We start from the raw sequence: 15,879 nt of genomic DNA, 5'->3' as shown, positions 1-15,879 counted from the left end.
GAGAAAGAAGATCCTGGTGGTTATGCCGCAGCTTTGGCCACTCAGAGGCCCCTAGCTGATTGGAGGCCAGGACTTTGGCTCTTGAAGGAGTGCTGTAGAAATGCAAAGATTGTTTAGGGCATAACAGAGCTCCACAGTGCATCCTGAGCAGATTCTCCTGAAGGGTGCTTTAGGACAGCTGTGTCCCTGGTTGGAAATCCTTTCTTGATCCTAAGCTTGCTCAAAGCTGATACTGTGAACTGCCACTCCCACAAACTTCTTTTCTGCCTGTCAATGGAGTCAACTTCCATTATTCTATAGTCAAGTACCCTCCATACTATCAACATTGTGTATCACTGATTCTAGGGTGAGAATTTTTTAATACTTGAACATCTCTGAAATCAGATGTGTCTTGTTGATAGTCATTATTCCTGTGCATTTGTGAGAAAGTCGTAGGTATTCATATTTTTACTACCACTAAGTTATACGCATTGCTGGTACTAAATGTCTAAATAAATCTAACAGAGCTCTTTAGGTAACTACTAAATTAAGTGATAAGAAGGTCATAAGGAAGCATGTGTCATATTAAATAGCAAGAGTTTTGTTTCTTAGTATTAAATGAAATAATAACAGTGCATTGAAGCTTAGATTCTTTTTTTTTTTTTTTTTTTGGTGCTGAGAGTGAGCCCAGGATCTCATGCATTCTAGGTGAGCACTCTGCCACTGAGCTAAATCCCCAACCCCTTAGATTTGATGCAGTGTGGTACTCTCTAGCTAGTGATAATGATGAACTGATGCTCTCAATCTTTGTTGAAAACTATGACATGTGGAGTGATGGCTAAGGGGTGCCAGGTTTTCTATTTTATAAATTTGATTCTTATGATGATTGCATGACTATGTGAACATACTAAAAACCATTAAATTGTGCACATACCATACAATTTACCCATTTAAAGTACATGCTCCATGAGAGCCCTCTCTTATTAGTGGAGAGTTTGGTATGTCTCTGGGGTACTGACATCTTGAGCTGATCTTGAAACAGGAAGGAAGGTTGGATGGCTGAGCAAGCCATGCATCTCTCTCTCAGGGGCTCATGATGCAATCTCAGCCTGAATGGGGGTTGTCAGTACCACCTCCCAACTTCCCAACAGACCCATCATCCTTCCCTTGAACCCTCCACTATGAGATTAAGAACTTCCTTCTTGATAAAAGCCAACCTACCAAGCCACTGACACCTCACTGCCCCCATATTCCCACCCTCTCTTCCTGTGACCTACTTGTCATTTATCTTCCAACTCAAAAGTCCCCCTCTCAGTGAGCCTTTCCTGACTGCCCCATCAAAGTGACCTCTATCACCCTCTCCCCTCGCTCTGTTTATTTTCTCACTTCATTATCATTATCTGGAATCACTTGTATATTGATTTGTCCAATTGCTTATTGTCTCTTCCCTGCAGGAATGTTAGTTTAGGCTCCTTGTCTGTCTAAGTGATGGCTGCTTCCTCTGTCCTGCACAATTGAGAGTCAATGACAGCTAAATGCATGGTTTTGGCATCTCTACTGCCTCCTTCTCCACAGCTTATATAAATGTTCAAGTCTGTCCAAAACTATGAATGAACAAATGAATGAATGAATGAATGAATGAATGAATGAATGAATTCACCCTTGGTCTCACAACTCAATCATCCTTTTCCTTTTTCTAGCCCAGAGCTGTCTATATGTTCTATTTCCATACCACCACCTGTAACCACCATAGTCTGCCCCTGACTCCATGATTCTGCTCTGGTTAAGGACCTCAGGTGGTAAATGATATCTTGATCTTCCACCTAGGGCTTGCTCTTTAACTTATATATCTGACTGCTTCCTAAATTTTTCCACCAAGGGATTAAGACAGGCTTTCCAAAGCCTGACACTAGAGATGATGAGTAGGTATTAGCAGTGGTCTTTCAGGAATCCAAGCAGAAGCTACTTTCTGTGTATGTCTGAAACCTAGCAAATTCACATCACAAGTATGTGCATGTCGTTGTCTGTCTCCCCACTCCACACTCCCCACAGCCAACTAGCCATATGAAGGTAACTCTCTTTCTGACTTTTGTGCAGCCTGTAAGCACAGGGCCTGGCACAGAGAAGAAACTAGTGCATGTTCATGGAACTGAACCAAAAAGCAGCAATGCTTTGCATTTCCTACAGATCCTCAGCTGACCTGTGGATAGGGCACCTACAGCACCAGGCACCCCCATCCCATGCACTGGCCACGCTGGGGAGGTTGCTGGTTTGAAATCAAAGTTAGCAGCAGCTTCAATTCAAAGGAGAACATGGCTAGCTGCAAAGATATTTTATGTAAGAAAGAGGAAAAAAATAACTCCCCCCCCTCCTGGGGCCTGTGCCACAGTGCAGTTTTGGTGTCAGTTATTACCCAGATGTTCTCAACCTACATCTAAGCATGAGACACCATCACGGGACACTAATGGATTTTCTATTAAATATCAGCTACTTCAAGGAGGAAAAACTGGGGCAGGCAGAGTGCTGAAGAGCACCCAGGGGGCTGGTTATTGAGAACTGGCGGAGGCTCTGCAGAGGCCCTTCATCTTTGGAAGGCAGTCTTTTTTTTTGGGGGGGGGGATACACTTCGCTTCTGAGGATTTGGGGGGAGTCCTAACTATGATCCACAACTCTCCTTTTTTTTTTTTTTTTTTGCCAGAAAACCCACTTCAGCTGGCCTGGCAGCATGACAAATTCCACTTTAGCCAGCCTTGCTTCCTGGCCAGATCTGCATATCCACTGTACACTGTACCCTGTTCTGAGTCTGTCCCCTTCTAACCCTGCAGGAATTAAGTGATGTTTGGGACAGGACTTTGTTCTCTGACAGGCCATCTGGGATTGTTGCAGATATTAACTTTTATCAATTTTTCTAGATCTTCCCCCTCTTCCTGGATACATAAAAGACTACATTTCCCAGCATCCTTGAGGAGCATCAGTGTAACCAATTCTGGCCAATGAGTATTGATGGACCATGCAGTTCTAAGAGCCAAGGCACAATTTCCCATGCATGTTTCTTCTTCCACAAGGAAACTTGAAGCTTCACACTGAGATGGGGGACATCAGCTACTCTGGAAAGTTGCCTGAACCCTTAGAGGACTTTGTGTGGGTAAAGCAAACTATAGTGCAAAAGTACCAAGATGCTAATTTTGTTTGTTAAAGCAGCAGAATTCACCCTGGGTATAGGAAGAAAACCACAACTTAAACAAAATTTTTTTTGTGGTGCTTGGGATGGAACCCAGAGCCTCATGCATGCTAAGTACATGCTTTAATTATTGAGCTATACCACCAGCCCAGAGAGTCAAGATGGCAGAGGTTGAAGGGCCCAGGCAGGGGTCATGCCAGGGTACATGATAGTGAAAAGACTCCTGGAGGTGGGGGGGGGTCAGTTTAGAAGTAGGGAGGACTGGACCAAGCTTGAAGGCTGGAGAAGGCTTCTGTGTGTGTGTGTGTGTGTGTGTGTGTGTGTGTAAGGGCGGGGGAATGTGATACTTAGGGAGTGGAACTGGGAACCATTTTTGCAACAGTCAAGCTCCAACAGGATTTCCAGATTTCCTGGGCCCCCTAAACCTTCAGCCAGGCCATGCCAAGGGCAGGACTGAACAATTCCTCTTCCATGGAGAACAAATCCATGAACTCAGATGTTCCAGTAAATAAGCAGTAAGTAACTTGTTCCAGTAAGTAAGTTTGCAGGCTTGGCATCCAGGCATCCATCTAAGCTTCAGATGGGGGTGGTAGTGGAATGTCCCAACTCCAGATTATTTCCTGGTCACACTTAGGTTCACTCTTTATTCTGCTGGAGCCTTAGCTAAACAAGGACCACTACTAAAAGTCCTGGAGAACAGCCATATGAAAGTGGATGGCCTGAGGGTATTGCTGTACTGAGACCCTGCCGATCTGTCCTCCATTTCTCAGCCCTGGGTCTCTGAGACAGGCCTCCCTCTCTCTTTTTTGGCCACTCCCTGTTTCCTGCAAGTAATTCAGGACTTGGGCTCCTTTTATGGCTTTGATCATTCCAGGTTCTCAACTCTCAGTCTTCAGAGTCACTCAAACTCCCCACCTGTGACCTGGCAGAGTCTATTGTGCTAAAGTCTGGCAGGAAATGCCTTTGGAAGGTTGGGGTGGGGAAGTCCTGCAGCCAACCAGCCATCCTGCCTGCTGTGCAAAGTCAGGGGGAGCTATTTTTAAAAACACCAACAATAAAAAGATCTTCTGCCACCCAAGTGTGAATGAAAGTCACAGATACAATGTTGAGCAACAGAAGCCGGCACTGAACAGTACCTGCTGAATAATTCCATTATATGAAGTTCACAAATAGCCAAGATTATAATGATGGCTGTGGAATAGCAGCTCCTCTGAGGGGAAGGAGAGCCAGGGAAAGGGTCAGGTGGGAGCCTTCTGGGTTGAAGGAATTATCCTACAGCCTGCATTCTATTATCTGATCTCAATTTTTGTTCATTTTGATGAGGGGGGATTACAAGGGTCTGTAGATGTGTGAGATAGATATAGATAAATAGATATCTATATATGGCTCTTTACACCTACAGTACCTCAATTAAAAAAAGATAAATGATTCCCATACAAAGTGAACAAAGTTACAAAATTAGGTACAGAGCCCTCAGTCTTGACCATCATTCTATTTATGGTAAACCTGCCTCTCTAAATTTCCTCTGCAAGAGCCCCCCCACCAGTCCAGCGCCCCGCCCCCGCCCACATTTCTAGCACCGCCCCCTCCACACCCATATCACTAGCCCCGCCCCCGCGCCCTACCTTGCGGCTGAACTCCTGGGCCTTGCGCCTTCGCTCCCGGTGCACGGCATCTGGGCGCTTGCGGCCGGCCAGGCGAAGCAGCTCACGACCCAGTGCGAGGCCACGGCCACAACGCGGCGCCCGCAAAGCTGCGGACAGGGCTACCGGGCCGCCGTCGGGACCGGGGAGCACACCAAGGCTGGGTGGCACACGAGGGCAGCGCCGAGCAAGGCGCACCAGGCGTTCACGGCTCAAACCGCCCACAGCCAGCCCCTCCACCTCCAGGATCTGGTCCCCGGGCCGCAGTCCCCCGGCGTGTGCACTACTTCCCTCAGCCACCTCCAGGACGAAGCATGGGCCAGAGCCACCTAGCCGGAAGCCGAAGTCCTCGGGCCAGCCCTGGTTGGTGGCCGGCATGGCAGCCGCGATGGTGTGATGGTGTGGCTGGAGCAGAGAGAGACAGCATAGGGATTCTTTGTGGCCCTGTCTATGGGAACAGGACTGGAGTATCCTGGGCTTCCACTTTTCTCTGACTCCTCCCTCTGTCTCAGTTTTTCTCTCTGTCTGCGAGTTTCCCCTTCCCCATTCATTCACCTATCTGTAGCTGAGAAAATGGAGCCCAAGAAGAGCTCAGTTAGAGGAGGGAGGTAAAAAGGGCCATGGGGATGTCTAATGGATACAGACCAGGTTTCAGACCACACAGAGGCAGTGTGGTGGATGGAGGTTGGAGCAGCAGTAATTGGGGTGCATGGTCTTTAGGTAGAAGGGCAGAGAAGAGCCCAGCTGCTTGTCTCTGTACCCTCCAGGACACCAAGGGACAAGGTGGAAGGGGATCTTTGAAGACATCCACTCATTTCTCTATGTATCCCTTACCCCTTGACTTTATAATTAAAACAGCCCCCTCCCCTTTGGATGTAAGACAACCCTCCCTGAATGTCTTCATTTGAGTTCCTTGGTGTTTTGACCAAGGCCACACACTTTTCCAGGGGGCTGTCTGGCTTTAGGGTCTGGCTTCCATGATACATCTAGTTTCCACGCCCCCTTTTCTATATATATATATATATATATATATTTTTTTTTTTTTTTCCCCTTAGTTGTTGGTAGATCTTTATTTTATTTATTTATATGTGGTGCTGAGAATAGAACCCAGTGCCACAGTCCCAGCCCTCCATACCCCGTTTTCTCAGCAATCCTTCCAACTTCATCCTCTTATTACCTTTTCCATCTGCCAGATCCCCTTTCTGAGTCCGGTATGAATCATACCCTTTCAAAAGGGAATTTTGGAGCAAGAAGAAGCCCCAGGTGACCATTCATATCCCCACCCGCTGCCAGAGGGCAGTGCCTTATAAACCTCTAGACCCAGGAAGTGGAGGGACCACTCCTTGAAACTGGGGAATCTCAACTCAAGGTCAAGCCCCTGGGAATGGCAGAGCCAGCCTGTTCCTCCAGCCTCTCCCTAGCTCATTTTTGTCTGTGTATTGCCCACTGTGTACCGCCTATGTTGGGAATGTCCACACAGACCTCCCACCACCTGTACTGTAGGAGATCCAGTAATTTGACTACCAACAAGCCCTCCCTCTCTCCTTGTTCAGGGCTTCTGAGGGAATAGGCAGTTATGTACTCTCCCTGGTAGCAGGAGCTGGCATTAACCAAGCCTGTTCAATCATCATATCCCAGCCTCAGTGCCCCAAGGAGAGCTCTCTACAGCCTTTTCAGACAAGACATGTTGGCCTTGGGAGAGAGACATTCTTTTTCTGGGGCCATTAGCTGCAAGGACATTGCAGGCTTGGGGTTGTTGGCCACGTGTTGCCGCCTTATGAGGGATCAGTTCTTATTATATTTGTGAACTCCTGGATTCATTTGCTTGAAATTCACCCAATTTTCATTTGACAAAAGGACTTGTTAGTGTTTCAGGCTCACAAATTTCTGCTTATTTTTTCTTCCTTTCTTTCTTTTGGCTGCTGGATTTCTGTTGCTTGCAACTGATAAGATAATGAGTAATAGAAATGTCTAAGAAAGAGAAATGAATAGGTATTAGTTGGAAGTGCTGTCTCCTTCCCTCATAACTTTTGGTGGTGCTGCTGGGATTTGTTTTTTGAGTTGGGAGGCTTCTTTTTTTCCCTGAGTACTGGGGTTTGAATCCAGGACTGCACATGCTACCATGTGTAGGTAGGCCATTTTTATTTACCATTTTAATTTTTTATTTAGAGACAGAATCTTGCTAAGTTCTGAGGCTGGCCTGGAACTTGCTATCCTCATGCCTCAGCCTCCTGAGTATCTGGAATTACAGGCATAGCATCCTGCTGACATGCTCCTTGACCTCCCAGAGAAAGGATGGTGTGGCTGATTTGAGATCTGTGGGTTCTTGACCCGATACAGGCTCTAGGGAGGTGGTGTCTGTCCTCCAAAACATGTATTGTATGGGCTGGTAATATATCCTGAGAACATAGACACAGCCCGACAAGGAAGGACTGTTCTGGATGGAATAGTCTGTATATGTCTGTCTGTTTAGGGCGGAGATTCCTTATAGGATTCCATGGAGGGCCTCTGGCATTTTAGGTAGTGTATGGGGTGAAGGCTTATTGTTCTGGTCAGTGTCTGAGGGCTCCCTGATGCTGGGACCTTTGAAGGCTTTGAGGGACCTTTGAAGCCTGAGCTTCAATGGTATGGTTTCAGATGCCCCTCAGCCCTCTGCAGATGCTTGGAGACATGCCTACTGGAGTCATCTTCTCAGTCTTCCCTCTCCGAGGAAGCAGCCTTCCCCAGAAGGTGGTGCTTAGGGAATGGAAGCCCAGGTTTCCAAAAGCATGATTAACTGGGAGAAAATGTCCCTCAGTCACATGCAGAGAGAGTCTGTGCTACCTGGCCATCAGTGGGCATGATGTAAGAACTCACACTGGGGTGGCATCCTGAGGCTTGTAGGATCAGCCCTAAACTGCCAGGCTATGGTGCTGGCCACTAGGCATGGAGCCTTGGGGAAACTCCTCTATCAATTGTTGTAAAAGCACTGGACTCCTGGAGACCACTAGGCACAGGAGAGGTGGAGGCATCACCACATCTTGGAGGGGCCTGAGGTCAGTTTTGTTTTTGTTTTTTTTTTAACCATGATAGAAACAGAGTCCTGCAGGAATCAGACCCTTCCAGAAATTAGAATGATGGAGTAGAAAGAGGACCCAGAAACCACTTAGATCCTGGAGGTGAGGGGTTTATAAGCATCCCAGAAAGTGGAGTGTCTGTACCTTGATAGGAAGGTCCCAACCCAAGGTCACCCCTCTGGGAAATGGCAGAGCTTGTCCCTCCCTCCAAAGTTCTTGCTACAATGCCCCCCTCCCATCTCAGACAAAGCTTCAAACCTTTCCAGAGGGCTTAATAAAGAGGGGCTGGCTGGAAACTGAATTTAGGGCCAGGTCCCACACTCCCTACCACTCCACAAGCACAGCTATTCTGACCAGCACAGCCATGCTGGGTGGCAGAGATTCCTGTCAGAGTCCAGAGCAGGCAACTCCTAACACCTCTGCACCCAGCCTGAGGAGCCCACCAGGCCAAGGAGGCTGCCAGCACTCAGACACCCCAAAGCTTCTGATCTAAGTCAAGCCCTCCAGTGTGTTCCCAGTCCTGCAGACTGACTTAAGCCTTCTCTTCCACCTACCCACCCAGAGTCCCCAGTCTGGGACATTCTCTTTTCCTGAACCTACCCCTGGATGCAGGAATCCAGGCTCCTGATCAGGCAGACTGGGCTGTATCAGGGCATGAGTGGAAGGCATCTTGGAGGACCCCAACCCAGATTACTGGGTGCCACACCTGCTTCCCCAAGTATGCTCACCTTCCAAGCTGATGACTGCAGTGGTCACGGAGGACAAAGCACAGTGCTCACAGAACACCCAGGGACGCTCGCTTGCTGCTGGCTCTCTGCTGCTCAGAGCTTTGGCATCTGTTACTGATGCACCCAAGGGGACAGCTGGAGTTTCTAAGGCAAAGTGATCCTCTGAGTAACCTGAGAAGGCCCCCGTTACCAGGTAGACCAGCAGGACGGCTGGACAGCTTGGCCAGAACCCAGGTTGGCCAACCCCTGCTGCACGGTCCTGGGGGACGAGCAACATTCCTCAGGCATAAGAGAAGACTTGCTGAGGTGGGCCTGGGGCTTAACTGCCCATGTAGTCATGGGGATTGGCAGATAGAGCAGGAGGATTAGATTGGGTTGTTTTGAGAGGGCAATATGAGTTGGTTCAGCAGGATCAGTGATGGTGAAGGGGACTGATGAGACCCAGTAGGAAATGGAATCCAGTTCCCCATGGAGAATGTCTCAGTGGGAGCCACACGGACTGTTTATTGGCAGGAGGAGAGACCAGGTCAGAAAAAAATAGTTTGGGTTGGGGAAAAGAGTGTTGACTTAAGTAACTGGAAATGAGTGGAGTCTATAACCTGAAGGCAAAAGAAACTGCACATAGCACTCTAGTCTAGTCAGTATGGTTGTTTCCCATGGAGGTACAGGTTCATGATTCTGAACCACACCACACATACAGACTGGAACTGAACAATGCAATAAGTGGATGGTGGGTGCCGGGTTCCTCTGTTGAAGTGGAAGGTTACAGACCAGCTAAGGAGGGAAAGCTGGAATGATCCATGTGGTACTGGATGAGAGTTAGGGCCATCAGTGCTAACTCAGGTTTAACTCACTATATACAGATGGATGCATCTAGAAAGCTTTGTAGATGTAAATTCATAGACTGATACATGCACATGTACTTATGTGCTCTGTCAGCCCAGAGGACCTAGAAATAAAGACAACCCAGTAGTAACCAGCACATCCAGTGCCCAGACCTTGATTTCTAGTATCAGTGTCCAATTAAAGGAGTCCTGGCTTCTTGAAGAAATGGCTGATTATGGAAGTGGGGAACAGTATATTCTGATACTAGAGAGTAAGAAGTGTTAAATGCACACAGAGACTAGACTTGTCAGAGGGACAGGGCCACCTGAAATTGTTCCTGATAGCTTAAGCTGGAAAAATTTGAGCAACAAAATAAGTAGCATAGGCCAGGTGTGGTGGCACATGCCTATAATCCTAGGGACTTGGGGGGCTGAGGCAGGATGAGCACAATTTCAAGGCCAACCTCAGCAGGTTAGTGAGACCCTCAGCAACTCAGAGAGACCCTGCCTCAGAATAAAAAGGAGCTGGGGATGTAGTTCAGTGGTAAAGCACCCTTGGGTTCAATCCCCAGTACCAAAATAAATAAATAAATAACATAGCATAGTCATCTCTGGGTACTGATGGGGGGTTGGTAGCAGGACCCCTTTGATACAAAAACCCACAATTCCTCAAATCCTTTATATAACATGGTATAATATTAACCTGTTCACATAAACCCACATACTTTAAATCATCTCTAGATGACTTATGATACATAACACAATGGAAATACTACATAGATAATTGTTATATTGTATCATTTAGGGTATAACAGTAGGGAGCCTGTACATGATGAGTATAGACATAACTTTTTTTTTTTTATGGTGCTGGGGATTGAACCCACTCTACCAGCTGAGCTATGTTCCTAGCCCCAGACACAACTTTTTATGTATATATTTTTGCAGTACTGGGGATTGAACCCAGGCACTCCACTGCTGAACTCCATCCTAGCTGAAGGGAAAACGAGGAATGAGAGACAAGTGAGTGAGAAATGAAAGACAGAGACCAGGCAGAGATACACAGGAGAGTATACTTGTCAGAACTGACAAAAGCCATCTTTCTATAGTGGAGAGAGGCAAAACAGGCTTGGGTTCCAGGACTTTTATGAGACAGGCTCAGGAATCAGAGCTGGGCAGGTCCTAATGCAGGTGGTTAGGAATTGGGTCGGTAGGAGGGAGTGGTGAGCCTTTCGCAGAAATGCCCTTGGGTGGGAAAGTGAAACTCTTTCCTTAAAGGGGTGGCTGTCCCTTAAAATGGCCATCCAGATGTTAAGCAAGGACCTTATACTAGTCCCTCCCCCACTTTTTTAAAAAATTTGAGACAGGGTCTTGCTAAATTGTCCAGGCTAGCCTTGAACTTGTGATTCTCCTGTCTTAACTTCCAGAGTAGCTGGAATTACAGGCAAGCACACCTGTATCCAACTAGACATGATTTATTTTAATTTTTTTTTTTTTTTTTTTAGTTGTAGATGGACACAATACCTTTATTTTGTTTATTTATTTATTTTTATGTGGTGCTGAGAATCGAACCCAGGGCCTCAGACATGCTAGGCAAGCGCTCCACCACTGAGCCACAACCCCAGCCCCTCAAACACGATTTTTAAAAGTGTTTTCAACCCATGGTTGGTTGAGTCTGTGGATGCAGAACCTATGCATATGGCAGGAGGCAGCCATATTGGGGTCTGACCTAAAGTATAAAACAAATCCCCACCAGTCCCTACTAATAGATGATTTATTTGATAAATAAATGAGGGAAGAGACAAATCTCTCCATGTTGAAGAATTTCAAATAATTTACACTGAAGAGGTGGAGCATAACTCTCTACTTGGCTAGTGATTTCCTTTCAGAGTGTCCATATGAAGGGGTTGGAGCAGAAAATGTAGAACTTTACAGTGGAGAAAGCTGACAAACACTACCTTAGGGGATTGATCAAGGTCAATGTCAACAGTGATAAATCACAGGTGTAGTACACACCCTTGACTTCATGGGATGAGAATGACATTTTGCCTCTTCTCTCCCAGCCCATAAATAGTCTGAGAAAACAGCAGTAAACCCCAATTGAAGGGCCCTAAACAGAATTCTTGACTCTCTTAGACAGACAAGATTATCGAAAGCAAGTTTTAGTCATATTTTTCATCTCTATGATCAAAAGACCTGACAAGAGCAACTAAGAGGAGGAAAAGTTTATTTGGGGCTCATGGTTTAGAGGTCTCAGTCCATGGATGGTTGACTCAATAACTCGGGGCCTGAGGTGAGGCAGAACATCATGGCGAAAGAGTAGATAGAGGACAGGAAAGCAGCTCAGGACATGGCTGCTAGGAAGCAGAGAGAGGTCCATTCACCAGGGACAAAATACATACCCTCAAGGCATGCCTCCCCCAGTGACCTACCTTCTCCAATCAACCCCACCTGCTTACAGTAACCACCCAGTTAATCCATATCAAGGGATTAAGCCACTGATTAGGTTACATCTCCCATAACCAAATCATTTTATCTCTGCACTTTTTTGCATTGTCCACACATGAGCTTTTGGGGGGATTCCACCTATCCAAACCATAACAGCAAGAAATTGGCATAGATTGGAGGAAACTAAGGAGACATTGTTACTATCTAGGGGTATTGGGTTCATTGTCTCTGCTCAAGAAAGAACTGTAGAACAGGACACAGAGATAGCAAGCAAGCAGCAGGTATTGCAAAAGCTACAGCGACAGACTTTTCCAAAGAGAAGGAGCCCCGGAGTCAGGAGTCTGATGGGGAAATTTTGGCTTGTTCTTTTTATGGTCCCTGGAATTTCCTCCTTTCCTGATCTCCTCCCCTGTCCTCAATCTCCTCACTATTATTCATTGGTGCCCTCTGTGTCCATGCATCTATTTTAGTTTTTCTATTGGATCCCCGGCTCAGTAGGACAGAAGTGTCTGACTTGGTCCCTGCTTGTGTCCACGAGCATTTCATCAACTGGGAAGTTGACCTCATGGGAAGACCTTCTTCATGCTCCTTTGGCTTGGCCCTGGGCCTGACTTCCTCACTTGCCATCTTTCCCTGGCTGCCTACATCCTTCTAGATCTCCCTCAACATGATGAATAAATGCAGTTCAGTCTCCTGGATGGGACCCTGGAACAGAGAAAGGGTATTAGGGAATAAGTGAGGTACTCTGAGCTAGTTAATAATAATAGATCAATTTTGGTTCATTTGTTGTGACATGAGATGTGTAACATGAGATGACATCATTTGGGGAAATGAAGTGCAGGTACAGGGGAACTTCATCCCATCTTAACCGTTCTTCTGTGAATCTAAAACTATTCTAAAATTAAAAATGTATTTTAGGGCTGGGGTTGTGGCTCAGTGGTAGACCTCTTGCTTAGCATGTGTGAGGCACTGTGTTCCATATTCAGCACCACATATAAATAAATAAATAAAGGCCCATCAACAACTAATAAAATTTTTAAAAAGTGTACTTTAGGGACTGGGGTTATAGCTCAATAGTAGAGCGCTTGCCTAGCATGTGTGAGGCACTGGGTTGGATCCTCAGCACCATATAAAAATAAATAAAGACATTGTGTCCATCTACAACTAAAAAAAAAATTAAATGTATTTTTAAAATTGTTTTCAGAGGGATACTATGGCATGTATATGTAATCCCAGCTATTTGGGAGGCTGAGTCAGAAGGATCACTTGAGCTCAGGTTCAAAGTCAGTCTGGGTGACACAGGGAGACCCCAGGTCAAAAAAAAAAAAAAGTATAAAAAATACTCTTCTCAGGGTGTGGAGGAGGAGTACCAGACTACAAGGTATTTGTAATAAGCTTCATGTTTTTCACACTTGTTTTAGCCAGAGGTACTCTCCAAAGGGTACACACCAAGGTTATTCTGTATGTGTGTGCATGTGTTTGTGTTTGTGTGCACATGTGTGAGAAAGAGAAAGAGATGGAGAGAGGGATTTGTCCATATGTTTTCTTTCATCTCACATACATTATCACCTCTTTGCTGGGAGCGAACAGTATATCTTCATGGGAAAAAAAATAAACACAAGTGAACAAAAGTGATCTCAGAGCAGTATTACAGCATCTGATATTGTAGTAGAATACATTGTAGAGCATATCTCCAAAACTTAACAGGCTGCATAATTGTTGTGCTGCATGGTAATTAGACACAGACAGTGGCAGGCACATGGGTGACTTGGCAGGCTCTTTTGTCTTTTTTTTTTTTTCTTTTTTTTTATTGTTGGTTGTTCAAAACATTACATAGTTCTTGATATATCATATTTCACACTTTGATTCAAGTGGGTTATGAACTCCCATTTTTACCCCATATACAAATTGCAGAATCACATCATTTACACTTCCATTGATTTATATATTGCCATACTAGTGTCTGTTGTATTCTGCTGCCTTTCCTATCCTTTACTATCCCCCTCCCCTCTTTTGTCTTTTTGCAATAACAAACGGATGTTTCTCCAGTATTACAAAAAAAAAAAAAAAAAAAAAAAAATGGAATCACCTGACACCGCTGCTGGTAATGTGAAATGGTGCAACCATTATGGAAAACTTTTTGGAAGTTTCTTAAAAAGTTAAACATGTGACAACTTCCCCCACCCCACTCCATCTCAGTCTCTTTGATCTACTGTAATAAAAATACCACAGTACTCTATAAATAATGGAAATTAACTGCCCACAGTTCTGGAGACTGGGAAGTCCGAGATCAAGGCAACTTGTATGTGATCTCACATGGCAGAAAAGACAAGCCTATTTTAAAACAGTACTAATACTATTCATAAGGGTGGAGCCCTCATGACCTGATCACCTCCCAAAAGTCCCCCCTCTTGGGCTGGGGTTGTGGCTTAGTGATAAAGGGCTGGCCTTACAAGTGTGAGGCACCAGGTTTAATTCTCAGCACTGCATATAAATAAATGAATAAAGTAAAGGTCCACCAACAACTAAAAAAAAAAAATGTTTTTTCAAAAAAAATCCCCTTCTTAAGAAAGTCACATTAGGAGGCTATGGTTGTAGCTCAGCAATAGAGCCTAGTTCGTTCGAGGCCCTGGGTTCAATCCTCAGCGCCACATAAAAATAAATAAATAAAATAGAGGTACTATACCCAACTACCACTAAAAAACAAATATCTAGAAAAAAAGAAAATCACATGAGGGATTAAGCTTCAATTTATGAATTTGGCGGGGTAAAACACGCAGACCAGAGTACCACCCATTCCACCTGTTTTTGCTTGACCTGCCATAACAAAATACTACTGACTGGGTGGCTTGAATATCAGACATTTATTTGATTATGGTTCTGAAGACTGGAAGATCATGATTAAAGAGCTGTCCAGTTAAGTTCTTGGTGAGGGTTCTCTTCCTTGTCTGAAGACTACTGCCTTCTCATGGTCTTCAATGACTTCTTTGTGTTCTTTCAGAGAGGGGGAGACAGAGAGAGAAAGAAAGAGAGAATCTTTGGTATCTCTTCTTATAAGGGCACTAATTCTATCAGATTAGGGCCCCATCTTTATGACCTCAGTTATCCTTAATTACTTGCCTAGAGGCCCTATCATCAAATTCCAACACATTAGGGTTAAGGCTTTAATGAATGAATTTGGCTGGGGATACACGCAGTCAGACCAGAACAACCCTTCTAGGCATTTATCCAAGAGAAATGAAGACATATGTTCACACAGAAACTTGGACATGAGTGCTTAGAACAGCACTATTCACAGTTACCAGAAAAACCGAAACAATCTAAATATCCACCTGCTGGTGAATGGATAAACAAATTATGGTACATCTGTTTAATGGTCTGCTACTCAGTAACACAGATATGAATGGGTGCACACAACAACATGGTTGAGCCTCAAAAACATGCTAAGTGAGAGAAGCCAGAAACAAAAGGCTCTTGGATCCATTTATATAAAATTTTACCACACGTCAGTTGTGGTAAACTCCTGTCATCCCAGTGATGCAGGAGGATAGCCAAGTTTGAGGCCAGCCTCAGCAACTTAGAGAGAACCAGTCTTAAAACTAAAAAAAAATTAAAAAGGACTGTGGATGTAGCTCAGTGGTAATGTGTTCCTGAGTTCAATCCTCAATACCAAAATAAAATAAAATAAAAATCTACTGAATGACACTACCTATCTGTAGTGTCTGAAGTCAGATCAGAGAGGACTAAAGGTGTGGCTTAATGATAGCACTCTGATGCTTAAGGCCCTGTAGTTATACTTGACCCCTAGCTTTGGAAGAAGAAGTGTGGGGAAGGGAAGGAGGAGAGGTAGGGGAGTGGGGAGGGAGAGGGAGAAGGACCAGGAGGCTGGTCTGTGATTGCTGGGTCTGGGGTGGAGGGAGGGATAAATTGCAAAAGGGTGTGAGGAAACTTGGGGATGAAGAATAAAATATCCTGTGTTTTGATAATGGTGGTAATTTACTGGGACACACATGTCAAAACTCA

General features: G+C 45.2%; 1 protein-coding gene across 2 annotated transcripts in view; it reads right to left on the bottom strand.

Annotated features, from left to right (window-relative positions):
• The window catches only part of Grid2ip (Grid2 interacting protein), a 33,262-nt gene extending 28,081 nt beyond the window's left edge, over positions 1–5,181 (bottom strand). For both annotated transcript variants that reach the window (XM_076840412.1, XM_076840413.1), the window contains exon 1: positions 4,786–5,181. In XM_076840412.1, the coding sequence (XP_076696527.1) occupies positions 4,786–5,181 (396 nt within the window). The remainder of the gene's footprint in view (positions 1–4,785) is intronic.
• Positions 5,182–15,879: the final 10,698 nt, after the last annotated feature.

This window comes from Callospermophilus lateralis, chromosome 19 (assembly GCF_048772815.1).
Source record: "Callospermophilus lateralis isolate mCalLat2 chromosome 19, mCalLat2.hap1, whole genome shotgun sequence".
Classification (NCBI taxonomy): Eukaryota; Metazoa; Chordata; class Mammalia; order Rodentia; family Sciuridae; genus Callospermophilus; species Callospermophilus lateralis.
This window is presented reverse-complemented; position numbering and strand designations above follow the sequence as displayed.